The following is a 22336-nucleotide window of genomic DNA, read 5'->3' as shown; positions in this document are numbered from 1 at the left end:
AGTGGTATAGTCCGTTGGGTATTTGTTGGACATTTATAGGTGCACTGATGTCAGCAGGAGCTATTTTGTTTAACAAATGTGCAGCAAGGGTACCACTTGGTTCATTACATTGTTTCTTGTGCTGGCGCTTTTTTGCTGACATTGGTGAGATTTAACCCACCACATTTTGTACGGAGCATCAGAATTTCATATTTGACTTTAAAAATACATCCACTGCTCACAAAATGTCTTAGTGCAGATGCGATGCTTTTAGACAAAGTCGCACGTGGTGGCAGAACTTGTGCTACGTAATTAACTTTGCAAGTGATTATACATTTTCCACTGTTACTTTCTGAAGTTCATCGAGTTTCCTAATACCATGTGCTTGTACAGAGGCATGTATGTTGTTAAGTAATTTTCGATAATGTGCAGCAATAACGTGCTTGATATTTCTTTTAAAATCTATGCCGAGACATTTCATGGTTACAAGCTCACGTAACAGACCCTGCATTTGCGTCCCCATTCCACAGCTGATGTTAAAAATCTATTAAGTTTTGCACCAGATGCCTGTTCATATTTTGTTACTGTTAGTAGTGCACTCTCTACTTCAGTGTCATTCACGACTAGAAAGCCAACATCATCAGCTTACACCTTGCACATGATCTTTTCTCCATGTATTTGTAGTCCTTATAGATTTTTCATAAGGGAGGCAAGCAGGGGTTTGATGGCGATGGCGAAGAGTGCCATTGACATTGGACACCCTCACCTTATGCAGCTGATGACGTCAGTTGGGTGGCTAATGTGCTAATGTGTCCATTGATGACAAATCTGGCTGAGTTGTTTATTAATGTACTTGTACTTCTTACTACTGCAATGAACCTAAGTGGTAAGCCCATTGTGCACATATTCTAAAGGAGAAAACGATGATTAGTCCTGTCGAAGGCTTTATCAAAGTCAAGTGAGATGAGTGAACATTTTATTTTGCAGATGTCAGCCATTGAGATTAGGTCCCTGTAATCACAGAGGATCTGGAGAATTTTCCTATCTTTGCCCACAATCTTTTGATAAGGGCCAGTGACACTGGTCATTGTGGTTATCAGCCTGTGGGTGAGGATGCGACCAAAGATTTTGTAATCGCTGTTTAAAAGTGTAATAGGCCTCAGAGCGTTTACAGTTTTCATGTTGGTAGTTTTTGACACTAACACTATGAGTCCATCATGAAATTCTTTCGGGATGTTCTAGGAGCTTCAGTCTGGAATCACGCGACTGCTACGGTCGCAGGTTTGAATCCTGCCTCAGGCATGGATGTGTGTGATGTCCTTAGGTTAGTTAGGTTTAAGTAGTCCTAAGTTCTAAGGGACTGATGCCCTTAGATGTTAAGTCCCATAGTGCTCAGAGCCATTTGAACCATTTTTTCTTTTGGGATGTCATTTTCAGTGTTTAGTAGTTAGTTGCAGAGGAGAGTAAGCTTGGCTTTTACAAGGCCACTAAATTTGTGATAAAATTTTGCTGGTATTCCGTCGGCCCCTGGATCCTTATTTTTCATGTTTCCGTATATAGCTTCTTTGACATCTTCTTCAGTCACTTCCGAGATGAGAGTTTGTGCTTCCTCATGGCATACTTTGCCTTTGAAGTTGATCATTAACTCATCTTGAAGCTGTTCGTCAATTGGTTGACTAGACATTAAGGATTCAAAATGCTATACGATTACCTCTTTAATCTCTACTTTGCTTCCGTAGATCATCAGTTGTTATTTCAGATAATATCTTGCAAGACACCCTTTTGCTTTCACAAATGACATGATAAATGGAAGTGACCTTGTGCTATGCTATATTCTGGACACATGACCTTATTTGGTAGCCTTCCAGTTGTTTATGCCAAAGTGCCAAAATTTTTGCTTTGATATTGTTAATTGGACTGTTGCATTCGACTTGTACAAGTCCCTTAGAAAGTGAAAGTATAATTCTATAGTTGATTTGTACCAAAAGTTTTTGTCATTTGAGTAATTTATGAAAACCTCCATATTTTAGGTTTGGTGTGTTTCAGCTACCAGTCAGTGCCAGAACTGTACGAGCTAAATTTGCGTTCACACTCTCTCAATACTTTGTTCAAATGGCTCTGAGCATTATGGGACTAACATCTGAAGTCATCAGTCCCCTAGAACTTAGAACTATTTAAACCTAACTAACCTAAGGACATCACACACATCCATGCCTGAGACAAGATTCGAATCTGCGACTGTAGCGGTCGCGCAGTTCCAGACTGAAGTAATCTCAAAAGGCAACTCCAATATTCGAACTGTGCAAATGCTGAAACCAGCATGTGCAACGGTGACTTCATCAACGTTTCCATCAGAATGCTTAAATTTCTTGACACCTCCAGAAGACTCAACTATTTTCTCGCACAACTCAGCACTACACAATTTTACAAACACAACATAAGCTACAGTCAACAGGTGGACCCCTATTATATCATCTAAGGAAAGCTTCACATCTTCTTCTAACCAATTGTCTACTTCAGACGACTTGGGTCGAGCATATTGAGGATCAAAAGTAAGTTTCAATGTATCTTTTCTACTTGGTTGGGCCATCATTGCATACTAATCATTATTTCTTGAAGTGTTCTATAAACAGAGCTTTAAGCTACAGCAAGTGCAAGACATACCATGTGGAAGCAAAGACAGCACAGCGCACACCACACTACGTCTTTACTCCACGCTGCCGGCTAACTGCCAACTGAGCTACCCAAAAATGATTCACGACCTATCTTCACAGCTTCAGTTCTGCCAGTACCTTGCCTCCTACCTTCCAAACTTCACAGAAGCTATTCTGGGAACCTTGCAGAACTAGCACTCCTGGAAGAAAGGATATTGCGAACAAATAGCTAAGCCCCAGCCTGGCGGATATTTCAGGATGAGATTTTCACTCTACAGCAGAGTGTGCACCGATATGAAACTTCCTGGTAGATTAAAATTGTGTGCCGGACCGAGACTCTTGCACTCTGCTGTAGAGTGAAAATCTCATTCTGGAAACATCCCTCAGGCTGTAGCTACGCCATGTCTCCACAATATCCTTTCTTCCAGGAGTGCTAGTTCTGCAAGGTTCACAGAAGAGCTTCTGTGAAGTTTGTAAGGTAGGAGATGAGGTACTGGCAGAGTTGAAGCTGTGAGGACGGGTTGTGAGTCATGCTTGGGTAGCTCAGATGGTGGAACACTTGCCCACGAAAGGCAAAGGTCCCGAGTTCGAGTCTCAGTTTTAATCTGCCAGGAAGTTTCAGACCAAGCTCTACCTACCTGAGAAAATAAAGGGAATGTTGCAACATGTTAAAGTTAATCTCGGCCTGAGAGTGTCAGGGATTTATAACATTCCTTGCAAGTGTGGCAGCAGTTACATAGGGCAGTCTATGCAGATTGTTGGTGATCATGGTTGTGAACATCAGTGTCACCTGACGTACAGGAATATTGAAAAATCAGTGGTGGCTGAGCACAGCCTGTTAAATAAACACAAGATTACATTATTACATATGAGAATTCTGGCCCATACTTCAAACTATTGGGACTCTGTGATTAGAGAAGGATTGGAAATTAGACTATGTGACAAAAACTTCAATAGAGACACTGGCTACGCATTTAGTAATGTGTGGCATCACCAAGTATGAACAAAATGTCTCCACCATCACAAGATCTTCCACTCTTTAACCTAATAGCATGCACCATTTTGCTTACTCAGTTTGCTGTATGACTTGCTGACTTGCTGTAACGTGGACATTTGTACTTACCAATATGAAATATATGGAGTCTTACAGTATTAAGTGTGTATTCCTTGCCCTACAACCCAACTGAAATCCCACAGTAGCATGCCAGCTAGGCTACTGGTCTTAATATCATATAGTAACTACAGTCTCCCTTCTAAAATAATATCTTATGGACGAAAACTGATTGAGAACATTTTCGCCCAGGAGGGGCATTGTAGTGGTGCATATCACATGAGGGTAACTGCCAAAACTGTGGCTAACGCTTTTGTTTCTTCCTGGATTTACCACTTTGGCTGCCCCACTACCGTCACCACCAACCAGGCCCCGCAGTTTGAATCAGCACTCTTCACTCACCTCTGCCAGCTGTGTGGTATAAACAAACAGCGCATGACTGCCTACCACTGCCAAGGAAACGGACTGGTAGAAAGGTGGCAGCACACATTGAAGACAGCACTGCAGTGTCATGAAAGCCTTTGGACCAAGGCCCTCGCATGGGTACTCCTCAGCCTATGGTCATCATACAAACCACATAGCAAGGGCATCACAAGTGAGTCCGTCTATGGGGAGCTGTTGCAACCAACCCCCTCTCCCCCCCCTCCCCCCCTCTGACACTCCCACCCCAGTTCCCAGCTTCATAAGCCAGATCCGAACGCATTTTGCAAACATTTCCCTCCATGATCCCCACCCTCTAGCCATACTCTCTCCTATATTTCCCCGGTCTCCTATCATGCATATATGTTTTTCTCTGCAATGACACCGTCTGGGTCACACTTGCCCCACCATATTCAGGTCCATAAGAGGTCATAAACTGCACTGCCAAGACAATGGACATCAGGGTTAAAGGTTCGCATTATTTTACCTGTGATTTTGCAGAAGCCTGATAATGACAATCAGGAAATAAAACTATCAGAAAAAATGAGTTACAGAAACAGTTCTAATGTATTGATTTACCAGGAAGTCTAGAATGCTATCAATTTCTTGGGATTATATTTTTCAATTGTTGCAATGTGAAAGATTTCATTTGTAGATGTTTCATCAATGTAGATTGAGGAGAGGCATGAATGCACTTTAATTTGCTGTTTGTTGAGATTGCCTTTCTTATCACTGAGTATTAAAGTGCTTATGACAACTGCATGTGCACGTAAACCTGAAAATATTTTCAGTCTGTTGGGGACAAGTAACTTTTATGTTGTCATCTCCCCGTGGGATATTTTCCTTTTGTGAGATACTTTATTTGCCACTTATTTAATTACTTCCCATACTGCTCGGTTTTTATTTGTCAGTTCATTTTTGCCAGACATATCTCTCTCCAATACATGTTTGTGTGTGTGTCTGTGTGAGCGCGCGCATGCGTGCGCGCGTGTTTGTGTGGCTGTTTGTGTGTGGGTGTGTGTGTGTGTGTGTGTGTGTGTGTGTGTGTGTGTGTGTGTGTGTGTGTGTGTGTGTGTAAAACCATTTACTTTTTTGGACTTGTGCCTGTCATTACTTATGTTTTGAAATAGAAAGTAATTTTAAAGTAATTGTTTAACGTGCTAAAGATTTCCACCTGTTTGAGAAATATCTTCCTACATTTCTCCTCATAATAAGAAAATAAATGTTTCTGTAGTATACTAAATTTTTGAGAAAACTGCGTGTGCACAATTCAAAAGCTATAGTGTACTCAAAAAATTGAAATACAAGAAATAGAAAATGTTTTGGGACTACTGATGGGCCACAAACCTAACTGGAAACCCACTGCCTAGAATTAATGTCACATCTTTATTCTGCTAAATTTGCAGTATGCATGATTATACTATAGTTGTTTTGATAAAAAATAAATAGTTTTTTCTGCACATTTTTGATCACTAGTGAGTACAGATAAGTTTTTTTTTTTTTTTTTTTTTTTGGGGGGGGGGGGGGGGGGGCGGGGTCTGTTATTCAGCTCATATGAATGAAGAGTGTGGACAGCTTCTTAAAAACTGTGGACAAAGAAAATGCTAATAGCTTGCTAAAAATACATAAGTAATATAACCAATAATATCTCAACATATAAAATTTAATTTAATATTGTGTTAACATAAAAATAGAACAAAAGAAAGTCTTCTCCCTTTCATTCTTATTTGGTATGTATGAATTTTCCATTTAAACATGAAATGAAGTTTTAAATTAACATCTGCAGGCAATATAACAAGTTCAGTTCAAAGTTAAGATAAAAAGGAGATAAAAAATTGAAGAAAATTTTCAACAGTTAAGTGATCACTGTTTTGTATTTATGCATATTTTGTGTTGATCTTCACTGCATTAAATAGTCCTTCACTGTCATATCTCTCTTTCATAAAATTCAAGATTTCACCACAACTTTCAGAAAAGTTCACTTTATTTGAATTTCTCTTCTCACTAAGGTCATGGATATCTGATTTCTTTCTTCTGACTGTGAGTTGGAACTGACAATATGCATGATATAAGTCTAAGTAATTGCCGACTGGAGAGCCAGTTGTGATCTGCTGCTTAAAGAAATCTACCCAAATCTGATCTTCTGCCTCACTTTTATGAAGTCCAGTGTATGCATTCCAGAAATCAAAGAATTCATTGTATAACTAATCTTCAACCAGGTTGAGATCCAGTTTGTTGGAAGTTTTTAAAACATATTGCCATCACAGGTGAAAATCTTCTTGTTCTTTAAAGCAAAAAACCTGTAAGCAGACTGAAAATATTCTTCTCAGAAAATTTATAGTTTTGGGATGAATAATGAATGCAATGTGATAATAATGATTGTGTATTATTTTCAAAATTCAACTTCTGTGATTTAGGCATTTTATCTAGGATTCCATGAACTATCTTTCCTAAGAATTTATTGTGTTTCCTGCTGTCTAGTTTACTCTTAAGGTCCCTTATTCTTGTGATCAACTCAACAGAAATAATTGAGGTGTTTTCCAGTTTTCTAACAGCAGTTCCAAACAGGAGCAAAATATAATGCAGAAAATCTATCAAGCATTCACAAAGAGAATGTTCTGATTCTTCATCATCATGCTCCCCCATCTTATGTCAATAACAGTCAAATCAATCTTGACTAACCTTCCTTATGCTTTGAAATAAAATATGACTTGATGGCAAGCCAATTCCCCCAGTTTCAGGAAGTAGTGAGAGCCATCTTGTACAGATGTAGCACAATATTTCCTTAAACTCTGCCTCCACAAACTATGAAAATCCTCACAGCGGCTGAAAATTTAATGTAGAGGAAGCAAATTCATTATAGAGATCCAATGTCTCTGTATGATAATAAAATCTTTTAAGACCATGATTTACAGTGTCATTTACCAGCAGAAAAATGCTCCTAATGGAGCAGAAAAAGGGGAATATGCTTCTGCTTAAAAAATTTGGACTGAAAAGTGGGGTACCAGTTGCCTGATTCTACCTTTGTCAGCACCTTTATAAAATTTCATAAACGTTTTGGTTTGCAAACATATCCACACTCTTTTTAACATGCAACTAACTTCTCACTCCTGCAAGCTCCCCTAACCATAGCTCACTCACACCCACTAGTCCATCACTGTAAATTACTCATAACCATCCACTCCCACTTGCCCAGTCTCACTCACTCATTCAGCCCAACTGCTGTGGCAGGGAAAAGAAGGGGAAGATGCTCCTACAGGATCATAAAGAAAGGCGAACACTCTCTATTTAAAAGACTCTGACTGCAAAGTGGGATACCAGCTGCCTCATTCTACTTTCCTCAGAACCTTTAAAAAAATTTCCAAAACTTTTTCCATGTTCACTTTTTTATGGTGACAGAGAAGGAGGTGGTGGCAGTGGGAAAGTGATGGAAAAGTAATAAATGCCAAAATTTTTAGGAAAATTTAAGGTTTTGACGAAGGTAGAATGAGGCAGCTGGTATCCCACTTTTCAGTCAATCTTTTAAATAGAGAATATTTCCATTCTTTTGTGATCCAGGGGAAGCATTTTCTCCTTATTTACCCTGCCACATCAGAGCATGTCACTCATGTGAAAAGAAATTTATGGGTCTGCAAAATTTTGATAGTTTATTTATGTGAAATTGAAATTATGCAAAATTCATTTTATAACTCAGACTGGATTTTACATGCACAAAAATTTTGCATCTACTTTAGTACTACAGCATAGGGTTTCCAGATGACAATGAAGACACTTTACAGCATATTTTTCTGTGCTACCACACTTTTGAAATATATTTTTGCCTCACTTCATAAACTACATTTTTTTATCACAAAAAAATTTGTGTGTGTATTTTATATGTTGAAGTACAGTACCTTTGAGCTTTGTATGTCAGAAATGGATAAAGGTATCAAGAACATTGTCAAGGTTGTTCAAGATCAGTATCTTAGGAATATATCATAAAAATTACACATATTTGCCATGCATTGCTGTCATGGAATCTGTGGTTGAGTTCTGGTACTGTAAAACCATTTTGTTGGGGTATTTCTCAATAATGGATAAATATATTTGAAAATGGGAAGATCGCACTTCTAGATAAATGAATACAGAACAAAATGTTAAAATTTGAGCAATTTTCTGTGCTAATTTATGAGGGTCAGTCAAATGAAAATCAAACACCCAGCACAACAGGACCATCGAGTGGTTCCATGCAAAAGTAATCACCACATGCATTAAGACATTTATCTCACTGGGAGAAGAGAAGATCATTTCCTGTTTCATAAAATGCAGTCAGCCGCTGACAGATCCACAACTGCATTAACTCTTTTCTCTTCAGCTTCCAACTGAAACTGACATCGATGCATGTCTTTCTTCACACTGCCAAAGATGTGAAAATCACATGCTGAAAAATCTGGGCTGTATGCAGTTTGTTGCAGTGTTTTCCATCCAAATTGCTGAAGTATAGCCTTTACCCAGTTGGTAGTGTGGTGGGCAGGCATTATTATGCAACATGATGATTCCATTTGACAGAATTCTGACAGCATGAAGACAAATGGTAAAGCAAACAATGGAGACATCCCACATCATATCCCCCATCAAATAAATCCCAAGCTTTTCACAAAAGTTTTGGTAAGGTCATTATGACTTTCTTTGAATGCTGTGCTCCTCTGCTCAGAGTACCTTGAGTGTGGAACCACAATCAATGTGCAGTGCTATGAAGATACTTTGCAGAAACTGTGTTGTGCCATAAAATCAAAACACTCAGGAATGCTGTCTGACAGACTCATCCTGTTCCAAAATTACACCCCCACTCTGCCAATCAGATGAAGGCTACATTTCAGTAATTTTGTTGGGAAAAACTGCAAATCCTCCATAGCCCAGCTCTTTTATGATATGGTTTTCATATCTTTGGCAACCTGAAGAGTGGATGTCAGTTTCAGTAGGACAAGGAAGTTCAAGAGTTGGTTCAGTTGTGGATCCATCAGTGGCTGACCATGTTCCGTGAAACAGGAATTGACCGTCTCTTTTCCCAGTGGGATAAATGTCTTAATGGCTGTGATGCCTACTTTTGAATTGAACCATTCCACAGTTCTGTTTTGGAAGGTGTTTGGTTTTTAATTGGACTGTCCCTTGTATTATTTAGATTGTGCCTCACACTAGAGTTTATGTGCATATTTTACGTGCACATGCAAGGTAACTTTGAACCTCTGTATCTCAGAAATGGATAAAGATATCAATAAAATTTTCAGAGTAGTTTGAGATCAGAATCTTAGGAATATATCACAAAAATTTCAGACATAGCCGTCTTAGAACCCATAGCTCAGTTATGATACAAGGAAATGGTAAAGAAATGCTTTTTTGGGTTCTCTAAGGAACAGACCATGAACTAATAAAGACTGTTGAAAACAGGAAGATGGTACTTCTAGATAAACATCCAAGGAATATACTGCTAAATTTTGAGAATTTTTTGTGATTATTTGTTATTTAGATTTCACTTCAAAGTGTATTTTGCTTCCATATTTTATATGTAGATGTAGCGTAACTTTGAAACTATGTATCTTGGAAATGGCTAATGTTACTAGAAAATTTTCAAAACTGTTCAAGATCATGATCTTAGGAATATATCTCAAAAATTATGGCTCTCTTTTGTTCAGAAAAAAATGGTAAAAGATGCCTTTTTTAAGGTTTTCTGAGAAATTTCCTATGAAATAATGTTGCTTCCATAACCCCCTTGAGGTCCATCATAGACCACATCAAATTCATAAAGAATCAAATAATTTGCTCCATTCAAAGGTGCCCACATGATAGTTTGTAGTGGAGTGGGAGGGGAGGGTGGTGAGGGGTAGAACCTAGACCTGGGGGTATGGTGTATTTTTAGTGTTTAGGAAGGTAAATGGCAACTTGTAAGTAGCCATAAAAAAGTTCCACGTTTGACCCTTTTAAAAACCTGTGTAAGTCTGACTTTTAAATCATTTTCTAGAAAGAAAAACACCTGATTACACTATTATAGCCTTTGACTCAGAGCTATGGGAAATTGGGAGGGGGGAACTGGGCCCTCGGGTTTGGGTGCCATTTGCTCCATTTGCCTAAGCAGGAGGAAGTGTGTACTAGTCATACTTTGACCTTGTACTGTAGGAGACTGACACTAATATGAATCTTCTTTTAGTCATACAAATGGTTACTAGCCCAAGGACTATCCAAAACAGTTGACCCCACCAATAGAACCTGAAATAGGAGCCCGAGGAAAATCACATTTTTATGGGTGGCATTTTGGAACATATCAGGTAGTGGATGTTGTTGCATGCTTAATGGTACCACAAAAGTTGCAGTCAGCTCTCAAAAGGTTAGATTTTTGTTTTTCAGCAAGACAAAAACTGAATTTTTGCCATAGTTCACTGCAGCATTGTGAGCACTATATTCACTTATCTTGAATCACATGAAAGGCTATAGATTTTGTAATGATCTTTATGGCATGGAAAATTTCTTTGTGGGTTTCTTCAGAGTATTCATAAAAATCTAGCAATCTCTGATGTCTCCTGTGATTGACATGAAAGTACTAAACTGCACAATGAAAGTCATACAATGTACGATTTCAGAGCCAGTATTGTTTTCACTTAAAACTTACAGGCTGATAGGCCATGGTCGGTGTATAAAACTTGCCCCTGACATTTCATCTCCAACTGAGGGAGATATCCTCTGAGGTAAAGCAGTAAAACAGTTTTCTGCTTTACCTCAGAGTACATCTCCCACAGTCGGAGATGATATGTCAGGGGAGAGATTTATCCAATGACCACAGCCTATTGGCTTATAAGTTTTATGTGGATAATGAAAAGTTTTTATATTTCCTCAGTTTGAAGCAATTGAAGACACAGAAAAATAAAAGGATTTATGAAGCTTGCCTGTGACTACATCTTGTCTGAATTGGCTGTGCACTTTTTCTGACATAGCTGTTGACTGGTTCTTCCACACAAATTTATATATGCAATATTACTGTCTGGAAACAAGGAATGATGCAATTTCATTTGGCAATCCAGTGACTTGTAGCTAGGGCCATGTCTTACACATTGATAAATAGTTGTTATTTCAGCACTCATAGCTTCTTCATAAGATGTATGCTTCTTCACAAAGAAAGTTGTAATTGTTCTCTTTTTATAACACTGCTGTTGTGCCAGAATGTATTTTTTTGTCTTCAGATGATGCACTATAGCTTTTCTTTCTTCACATTTTATTGAACATATGGCAGGTAAGTTACAAACTTCATAACAAAGTAATTTCTTTTATCAACTATGTGGAAAAATTAAGTAAAATGTAAATTTTGACTTAGTCCAACATCCTAGACACAGCTCTCCATAGGATTACAGAATGCCACTGAATGTAATGAGAGCTCCATAGTGGTTGCAATGTTCCAGCAATGACCCACCACTGTCAATGGTAATGTATAGGCTGTTACGGCTGAAGATCTTTTTCATGCTGTTCTCATATTCCACAGTATAGTATCACTAATAACTTCATACAAGCCTCATCTGCACATCAGTTCCTCAGATGTGTCACTTTTGTAAAAGAAAATATGTCAAAATTGTGTGGAAAACCTATTTCCTGAAACCTGATCATTGTGCACTGTTTGAATTCACTTGCATGCTAAAATTATGCCCTTTGATGCTGACAAAGCATACTGGCACTTCCTTTCAAGTTTCCCTTATGCCTGATAGCTCTTTATTGGATAAGCTTAGTGTAACACTAATTTTTCCAGCCACAAAAGTCAGCAACTTACTATCTTACTGGATATACAGGTATGTCAACACTCTCCAGTCTTAACTCCTTAATGCTTAGAACTTGTAAATTTATCTTAAATGCTAATATAATAAATTACATTGATATATCAGTTTTAATGAAAAAATGAAATCATCATTTCATAATTAAATTAATGATATTTGTCAGGATAATAGTCGTTGATGTTCGCTTTATTCTTTGTGCTATCTGTATATGAGAGTCATTGCTTCAAGGCTTCTTTTAAATTGTGATGAATTCTTTTGGTATCTGATTTCAGAATTGCCCACAGTTTTTCCCAATAGTGATATTTAAATCTAGCAATGTTATGAGTGGAACTGATATGATAACACTGGAAAACAGTTTATTGTATCAATAATTCTTAGTTGACACATTCATAAAGAAACCAATCACATTCAGCCAGTAATGAAAGTCAACAGTAATCTAGCTTATATTATTAATTATGATCAGGTGCAAAATATGCTTCAGGCACTTAAAATTGTATCAATCATTCTGTCAACAGAATGAGATATTAATGTTGAGCCAAGGGTGCCCATACCGCCTTAGCTCTTATAGAAAGGGGAAAAAAAATAGTGTAGTCAGGTATTTTTTTTCATGAAAATGATTTAAAAGTTGATATTATGTAAGTTTTTAACAAGATTAGAATTGGAAATTTTTATGGCTACTTACAAGTTTTCTTCCAAAATATTATAAATAATCTGTACTCCCAGGTCTAGTGCCCCCCAACACCCCACAAACTACCATATGGGCACCTTTGCACTGAACATTCACAGTGAGAGTGCTTCAACACTGAGTATACAGTTTGTGCATCTCTTCTGTATAACCTGTAAATCATAGCTTTACACAATCTATGTGCAGCAGGATATGTTGAAGGAATAGTGGAATACTTCTGCAATTATGATGCTGGATGAATAAATCCTGGGTATTTGCTTACCATCAGTCACACTGCCTCAAGACAGATACACAGTTTATAACTATAATACTTGAATTATTGTGTTAAGATTTTGATGTAAGACTTCACATCTTAATGGATAGATTATGGCAACATTTTAAATTTTTAAATTCAGCCATTAATTTCACTGTACAACAATGAAAATGTAAATTGAATGAAAATAGCTAATTCCTATCAATTCTAATGTGCTGATCACAAATATCACAAAGACAATTTCAAAATTAGCTCTAGTTTTCATTTTTACTGTTTTATTATGGTGAGATAACAGACTTTTATGTTAAGTAAATCAAATATTATAATGGTTTGTCAGAGTCATAGTAACTAGCAATAATGGATTATATTATTGCCCCTGGACTTACTAGTGCACAATATTTTGGATATAAACATATTGATACCAGTTTTACTGATATTTCTGTCTCCCTCCTCCTCAACTTCAGTTTGTTTCCAGATTAACTACCAGTTGTTCAAGCTGACTGCTATTGAAGTGAACAAAAATGCCACAAGTTTGTGTTAGCAGTGCTGACACATTTTTTTATGTGTGTGGAGAAGTTACATTTGCTTCACAAAAACTGCAAATAAATCCATTAATTAAAAAAGTTTACAGTTGTTATTGTGGGTCAAAAATAGGTGATCATGATAAATCCTGGGCTCCACATGTGATCTGCAACACTTGTGCGAGCAACCTCAGGAATTGGATGCAAGGGAAAAGACGTTCAATGCCCTTTGCAGTGCCCATGATCTGGTGTGAGCCAACTAACCATGTCAGTGACTGCTACTTTTGTATGGTTCCTTCTGTCAAGAAGGGAATATCTAAGAAGAAGAAGAAGAAGAAGAAGCAGACAGTGATCCATCCTAACATTAAATCTGCCATATGCCCATTTTTGCATGGGAAAGGATTGCCAATACCTGAACCACTGACAGAGTACAATATTACTTCTGATGGGGATTCTGAATTTCGTGAACCATGTACCTCACAAGATCCAGAGTTTCTTCCAAATATATCATCAACTGATGATCCACAAAAATTGTCTCAAAATGAGTTAAGTGACCTTATTAGAGATTTGGAGCTCTCTAAAGCTAAGGCTGAGATTTTAACATCAAGATTGCAGCAACACAATTTTCTGGAAAGCAATGTAAATGTTTCATTCTACCACAGAAGAGAGCAACAATTCACTCCTTCTTTTAACATGCAAGATAGTCTTGTGGCATGTGTAATTGTCTAATGAAGGCTCTCAGAATTAATTACAACAATGATGATTGGAGACTCTTTATTGATTTGTCAAAGTTCAGCTTAAAAGCAGTACTTTTACATATTGGTAATGAGATTCCTTCTATTCCAGTTGAGCATAGTGAGCATATGAAAGAGTCATACCAAAACATGAAAATTTTACTAGAAGTCTTTTTCATATATTGAACTATAATAGAGAAAATTTTTAATTACAACATTTTTTCCTAACATGTCGCAGGAGCAAAACAAAATAATGCAACAGAATCTTCAGTGGGAAGTTATATCAATTTGTGATCATTACAGTCATTGATTTTAACTGACATTTGGAACCCTGTAAGCAATATACTGCTATAATTCAAGCATTTTTGTTTTGTTTGACACTGAGTAACATTGAAATATTTCTGCAGTTTCCCACATATCTAATTCAATATTTCTGATTTTATGATTAGGTACCACAGTCAGCATTGTGGCACATTTGAGGCGAACAACAATTGTTACTGGGGAAAATAATGAGCAGCTATTAAGGGAATCATGCCCTTCTTGTGACACAATTAAAGATATATCTAAAATCCATAGTGATACTATCCAGGTAAGATATGATATGTTACAAGTAGATTAGATTACAAATGCATGTAATAAACTGAATTAATATATGAAAATAAGATTTCAGTTAAGATAATCTTGTTGATCCTGGAATAAATAGATATAAGAAAAGGAAAAAATGCTGTTCCATTCATTTAGAGACATCAAATGTGTGTATGACTTATACACTATGTGATCAAAAGTATCAAGGCACCGGGCTGAAAAGGACTTAGAAGTTTGTAGTGTACTCCATCGGTAATGCTGGAATTCAATATGGTGTTGGCTCACCCTTAGCCTTGATGACAGCTTCCACTCTAACAGGAATACATTCGATCACGTGCTGGAATGTTTCTTAGGGAATGGCAGTCCATTCTTCACAAAGTGCTCCACTGAGTAGAGGTATTGATGTCATTCGGTGAGGCCTGGCATGAAGTCGCTATTCCAAAACAACCCAAAGGTGTTCTATAGGATTCAGATCAGGATTCCATGCAGGCCAGTCCATTACAGGGAAATTATTGACATGTAAGCTCTCCGTCACAGGCTGTGCATTATGAACAGGTGCTTGATCGTGTTGAAAAATGCAATCGCCATCCCCGAGTTGCTCTTCAACAGTGGGAAGCAAGAAGATGCTTAAAACATCAGTGTAGGCCTGTGCTGTGATACTGCCATGCAAAACTAGGGGTGCAAGCCCTCTCCATGAAAAACACAATCACACCATAACACCACCCCCTCCGAATTTTACTGTTGGCACTACACACACTGGCAGATGACGTTCACTGGGCATTCGCCATACCCACACCCTACCATCTGATTACCAAATTGTTTACTGTGATTCATCACTCCACACAATGTTTTTCCAGTGTTCAATCACCCAATATTTATGCTCCTTACACCACCAGAGGCTTCATTTGGCATTTACCGGCATGATGTGTGGCTTATAAGCAGCTGCTCAACCATGAAATCCAATGAATGGTGGGCTCCATGTGGTTCCCAATTTGTGCAGTGACCGTAAACCATTGCTGGATATTTGGTAATTTCATGAAATCCAAGTTTTCTCACCTCCTGTCTAATTGTCATAGTACTTGCAGTGGATCCTGATGTTGTTTGGAATTCCTGTGTGATGGTCTGGACAGATGTCTGCCTATTACAATTAAAATCCTCTTCAACTGTCAGCAGACTCTGTCAGTCAACAGACGAGGGTGGCCTGTACACTTTTGTGCTGTATGTGTTGCTTCAAATTTCCACTTCCCTATCACATGGGAAACAGTGGACCCAGGGATGTTTAGGAGTGTGGAAATCTCACATACAGTCATATGACACTAGTGACACCTGATCACCTGACCACATTCGAAGTCTGTGAGTTCTGCAGAGCACCCCAGTCTGCTCTCTCACGATGTCTAATGACTACTGAGGTCACTGATATGGAGTGCCTGGCAGTAATTGGCAGCACAATGCACCTAATATGAAAAATGTATGTTTTTGGGGGTGTCCGAATACTTTTGATCACATAGGAAATATGCACCATGTCTTAAATTCTGTAGCTCCAGAACTCATTAACATTTGATGCCAGTGTTTACTTCAGTATGATTAAAGACATAAATGCTTATCCTGTTGAGAATGGTCTTTCAGATCATGGTGCACAGCTAGTTACAGTACATGACATAGCTCCATGCAGTATATCAAATCAGAATTTCAAAACAGTGCATTCAATTAACAATATAAATACTGCAAACTTTAAGGAAAGCCTAAAGCAGCTAGACTGGGATGAAGTGTATATGGAAACCGATGCAAACTTGAAATATAACTTATTTCACGATACATTTGTAAGGGTATTTGAAAATTGTTTTCCCAAGAAAATAGTGAAACATAATTCCAAGAAAACATATAAAAAACCTTGGCTAACTAAAGGAATAAGAATATCTTGCAACATTAAGAGAGAACTGTATCTAACAGCAAGGGGGAGTACTGACCCCGAAATTGTTCAATATTATAAAAACTATTGTGTGGTACTAAAAAAAGTTATTAAAAAGTCCAGAAGCATGTGTATCATGTCTGAGATCAGTAACTCTGATAATAAAATTAAAGCAATTTGGAATATTATTGAAAAAGAAACAGGGCAGCCAAGAGCACAGGAAGACTTTAGTGCCATAAAACTGAATGACAAGTGTACTAACAAACAATCTGAAATTAGAAATATTTTCAATGATCATTTTTTAAATGTTGTGGAGAAAATAGGATCTAGATCTTCACTAGAAGAGGCAAGGCTTATAATAGAAGAGGCCATACCGGTGCAGTTTGAAACAACTGTATTTCCACCAACCTCTCCCTCTGAAATCAGTAAAATAATAAACTCACTGAAAAGTAAAAGCTCTTATGGAATTGATGGCATTTCCAGCAAGATACTTAAACCTTGTTCCCCACAGATAAGTAGGATTCTCATCCACGTATGTAATACCTCTTTGGAGCAGGGTGTTTTCCCCGATAGACTGAAATATGCCATTGTAAAACCATTGCATAAAAAGGGGGATATTTTGGATGTCAACAACTATCACCCAATCTCTCTTCTGACAGCTCTATCAAAAATTTTTGAGAAAGTAATGTATTCAAGAGTTGCCTCCCATATTTGTAAAAATAAAGTACTAACAAAATGTCAATTTGGTTTTTAGAAAGGCTTTTCAACAGAAAATGCTATATACGCTTTCACTGATCAAATAGTAAATGCTCTGAATAACCGGACATCACCCATTGGTATTTTTTGTGATCTCTCAAAGGCCTTTGACTGTGTAAATCATGGAATTCTTTTAGATAAGCTAAATCATTATGGTTTGAGGGGGGCAGTGCACAAATGGTTTAATTCATACTTAACTGGAAGAATGCAGACAGTTGAAATAAGTGGTTCATGTAATGTTAATACAACTGCTGATTCCTCAAACTGGGGGACTATCAAGTACGGGGTCCCACAGGGTTCGGTCTTAGGTCCTTTACTGTTCTTGATATACATTAATGACTTACCATTCCATGTTGATGAAGATGCAAAGTTAGTTCATTTTGCTGATGACACAAGTATAGTAATAACATCCAAAAACCAAGAACTAAGTGATGTAATTGTAAATGATGTTTTTCACAAAATTATAAAGTGGTTCTCAGCAAATGGACTCTCTTTAAATTTTGATAAAACACAGTATATACAGTTCCGTACAGTAAATGGCACAACTCCAGTAAAAAATATAGACTTTGAACAGAAGTCTGTAGCTAAGGTCGAATTTTCAAAATTTTTAGGTGTGTCCATTGATGAGAGGTTAAACTGGAAGCAACACATTGATGGTCTGCTGAAACGTCTGAGTTCAGCTACGTATGCTATTAGGGTTATTGCAAATTTTGGTGATAAGAATCTCAGTAAATTAGCTTACTATGCCTACTTTCATTCATTGCTTTCGTATGGTATCATATTCTGGGATAATTCATCGTTGAGTAGAAAAGTATTCATTGCTCAAAAACGTGTAATCAGAATAATTGCTGGAGCCCACCCACGGTCATCCTGCAGACATCTATTTAAGGATCTAGGGATCCTCACAGTATATATATTCACTTATGAAATTTGTTGTTAATAATACAGCCCAGTTCAAAAGTAACAGCAGTGTGCATAGCTATAATACCAGGAGAAAGGATGATCTTCACTATGCAGGGTTAAATCTGACTTTGGCACAGAAAGGGGTAAATTATGCTGCCACAAAAGTCTTTGGTCACCTACCAAATAGCATCAAAAGCCTGACAAATAGCCAACCAACATTTAAAAATAAATTAAAACAATTTCTAGATGACAACTCCTTCTACTCATTGACTGAATTTTTAGATATAAATTAAGGGAGGGAAAAAAACTAACTTAAGCATTATGTCATGCAATATTTTGTGTAATGTAATATCTTGTACAGACATTTTTCATTAACCTGACACGTTCCACATCATTACGAAGTGTCGTATTCATGATCCATGGAACAAGTATTAATCTAATCTAATCTAATCTAATCAACATGTTTTAGCAGAATCTGTGGCATAAAGATCAGTTGTCAGGACAGAAACTATATAGTTAAAGACTCAGAGGGAAAACATCATTTAAGTGGCCCAGAGCTTAATGTTATGATTTTGGAATCGCTGTCCAACAATGGAAGGTATTCAAAGATGATCAGAACATGACAATCCATGTGCAACTGTAGCCAGACATTATTAATACTCCTTCCTGACAGCCTTTCAAAAATCACATCATATTTCATCGGTATTGTTAAGAAACTTATTTTTCAATAACTTGAGAACCACAATCATGACAGTAACTTAATAAATAGTAACAATGTTCTATTATGCACACGATGTATAAAGAGCCAGTTCAAGAAGACTTTTTCACAGAAGTGACCCATCATTTGACTCCCCCCCCCCCCCCCCCCTCCACGACCACCACCACTACCACCACCGAGCCCTCATTCTCCCATTCTTTTTCCTGATACAATTTCAGCCAACTTGACACCTCAAGTGGCTGCTATTAAATGTGGTATATCCTGTATAGAAATATTATAGTTGTGGCACCTTGGTGCCCCTCTCAGCTTGTAGCCCCATGTTGCTGCTTCTTTCACTTCAGCCTAAAACCAGCACTAGGTATTTGTAAACAAGGTTGATATTAAGATGACATCCTCTTCAGAACAGTGAACATGCATTGACATACTTTTTAGTGTGCTGTTAATTGAAAATGGGAGAATACCCAAAATAGTTACTGAATAGACATTATTACAGAAAATAATGATAACTGTCTGTTGAAAGAGATGGTAAAATAAAGTTAGTAGGAACTCTCACACAATATTCTATGCTGATGACACAACTTTTATACATGAAAACTCTGATCTAGGTACACTGAAAACACAGACCGAAAATACCCTTGCTCAATCCTCATTATGGACAAAGCTAATGGCTTCTTACTAAATGAAAACAAAACCGAGACTCGAACTCGGGACCTCTGCCTTTTGCGCGCAAGTGCTCTACCATCTGAGCTACCGAAGCACGACTCACGCCCGGTACTCACAGCTTTACTTCTGCCAGTATCCATCTCCTACCTTCCAAACTTTACAGAAGCTCAGTTGGTAGAGCACTTGCCCGCAAAAGGCAAAGGTCCCGAGTTCGAGTCTCGGTCGGGCACACAGTTTTAATCTTCCAGGAAGTTTCATATCAGCGCACACTCCACTGCAGAGTGAAAATCTCATTCTGAAAACCCAGACACTTTACTTCAGCCTCAAAGAGATTCCTAATCAACCTGAACTAGAAAATGTCAAATTTTTATGTGTTACTATTGACAATAAATTGACATGGGAACCACACATTAAAAATATATTGGCTATGCTTTCAAGAGTTATTTATCTAATTAGAAATTTAAAAAGACATGTTCCCAATGACTATGTGAGTCAGCATATTTTGCCTTATTCCAAAGCATCATTTCTTATGGAATCTTACTGTGGGGTAGTAGCTGTCATGTAAATGATATTTTACTTTTACAGAAGAAAGTAATAAGAATAATCACAGATTCTGATAAAACAGTACATTGTAAACCTCTCTTTATTAAATGGCAGTGTCTTACAGTAGTAAACTTATTCATCTGCAATGTTTTGTTGTGCATTAGAAACAATGTATCTAATTTTGTGTTGAGAACCGATATTCATAGCCACAATACTAGAAACAGAACATCTATAGATGTACCATATAGTAGATTATCAAAATCACAGAACTCCTACCTAGTTCTTGGACTAAGGATGTTTAATAGACTAAGTGCTGACATTAAAGAACTGCCTGTACATATTTTTAAAGCTAAATTATACAAGCTACTAATGAACAATCCGTTTTACAACACTGATGAATTTTTTGAAGATGAAAATACTGCATTCTAATGTGTACCTATTTTATGTAAACCAATTTACATCAATATTGTAGTTTATGTAGAAATAAATGCTCTTGACTTTGTCTATTGCTGTAACCAGCTGAATGACAATAGAATTTTATTATTATTATTATCAACACATTATGAATGTGACCCTTGAAACACTCTGATCTGTTATGGAACATGCTGTTTCTCAGTTTCAGTTTGTGGCAGGAAGTGGTGGACAACAATTAAAAACCAATTTCATTGTTGCTCTTTAAGTGGCTTTTGATCTCAGAACAGTTAAAAACCAATTTCATTGTTAATTTTTTGTGGTTTATTGCCTCAAACCAGTTAAAAACTGTTTTTTTTCATCCTAGGTAGTATGACCTTGCCATGGAGAATTGTCTTACCTAACTAACAGTGCCAAAACTGTTCAATGGCAAATTTGTGGAGTCATGCACACTGCACACTATGGTTGGTTTAATGTGTAACTCACACTATAGCCATCATGTTGCTATTCATCTGTAATTTGCAGATGAACTCATTTATATTATGACAGTAACAGCACCATCAAGTGGGAAATTTTTTGTCAAATTGATGTAATTCTGAGCATCACTTCCCTCCTACAGAATTTTGAAACTGGAACTTTAACTATAACCACCCTGTATATCACAACGATAGGTTGAATGGTGATGGTGAAGATGTGTTTTTGCCATGAAAATATGGTAACATGTAGTGAGAGTCGTACAGATTCTGAATGTGAAATAATTTGGGTGAAAACAAGTGTTAAAGATGGATAAATCATGGTTATCAGATACTTTTATGGGTCGCCTGCCTCGGGAGAAGTAGTGGAGGGACATCTGAATGGAATCTTGGAGATCATCATACATAAATACCTTGTAATACAAGGTAGATATTTCAAATTACCAGCTATAAACTGCCAGGCTCAAGTGATTAGGGCCGGTAGTAGTGGCAGGGAACCATGTGAAATTGCCTTAATCAAAAACTGCCTCAAGTAGTTAATCAGAAAACTGACTAGTGAAGGTAAGATCTTAGCTCTGCTGGTGGAAAACAGACCTGAAGTTTTCAACCCAGTTAGCACAGAACATGGAATTGGTGATTTTATGGCCAGTACAGCACTACTGATTACAGCCATAAACAGGAATACAAAGAAGGGCATGAGGAACTATCTGTTTAGGTAGGGTGACAAGAAACAGATTTCAGATTATCCAAGTGATCAGCACAAAAATTTCATCTTCAGCAGTAACAAAATTGGTTATTAATTGACAAAGTTCAAGAGCATTATGCAATACACTTTAGATATATATGTGGAGAGCAAAGTTGTAAGGGATGGAAAAGCTCCATTGTAGTTTGATAGCCATATTAGAAAGCTGGTACAAAAGCACAGAGAGTTCACTGCAGATTTAAGCATGGTAAAAGCCTAACAGACAAACAAAAACCAAATAAAGCCAAATTTTCGATAAGGAGGGCCATGCATCAACTGTTCCATGAATTTGAAAATAATATTATATCTACTGACTTGGCATAAAATCATAAGGAGTTTTAGTCTGATGTTATTTCATTAAATGGATTTATGCCATCTGTCCAGACATTGTTGCCATAATGGCATTGAAATGGTGTATGACACACAAAATCCCAAAATACTAAATGTCTTTTACAAAAACTGTTTCACAGAGGAAGATTATACTGTAGTGCCTTCATTACATTGTCATATTAATGCGAGGATGGTTGTTAGCAAAATAAGTGA

At 37.3% G+C, this 22336-nt stretch overlaps 1 protein-coding gene across 1 annotated transcript in view; it reads left to right on the top strand.

The window, feature by feature from the left end:
* LOC126298412 (uncharacterized) overlaps positions 1–22336 on the top strand; it is a 538508-nt gene that overhangs the window by 337754 nt on the left and 178418 nt on the right. The window contains exon 15 of the mRNA XM_049989733.1: positions 14540–14679. Coding sequence (XP_049845690.1) covers positions 14540–14679 — 140 coding nt within the window. The remainder of the gene's footprint in view (positions 1–14539; positions 14680–22336) is intronic.

Source organism: Schistocerca gregaria, chromosome X, assembly GCF_023897955.1.
Source record: "Schistocerca gregaria isolate iqSchGreg1 chromosome X, iqSchGreg1.2, whole genome shotgun sequence".
In the NCBI taxonomy this organism is placed as follows: Eukaryota; Metazoa; Arthropoda; class Insecta; order Orthoptera; family Acrididae; genus Schistocerca; species Schistocerca gregaria.
Note: the sequence above shows the minus strand (reverse complement) of the source record. Positions and strands in the feature narration are given on the sequence as shown.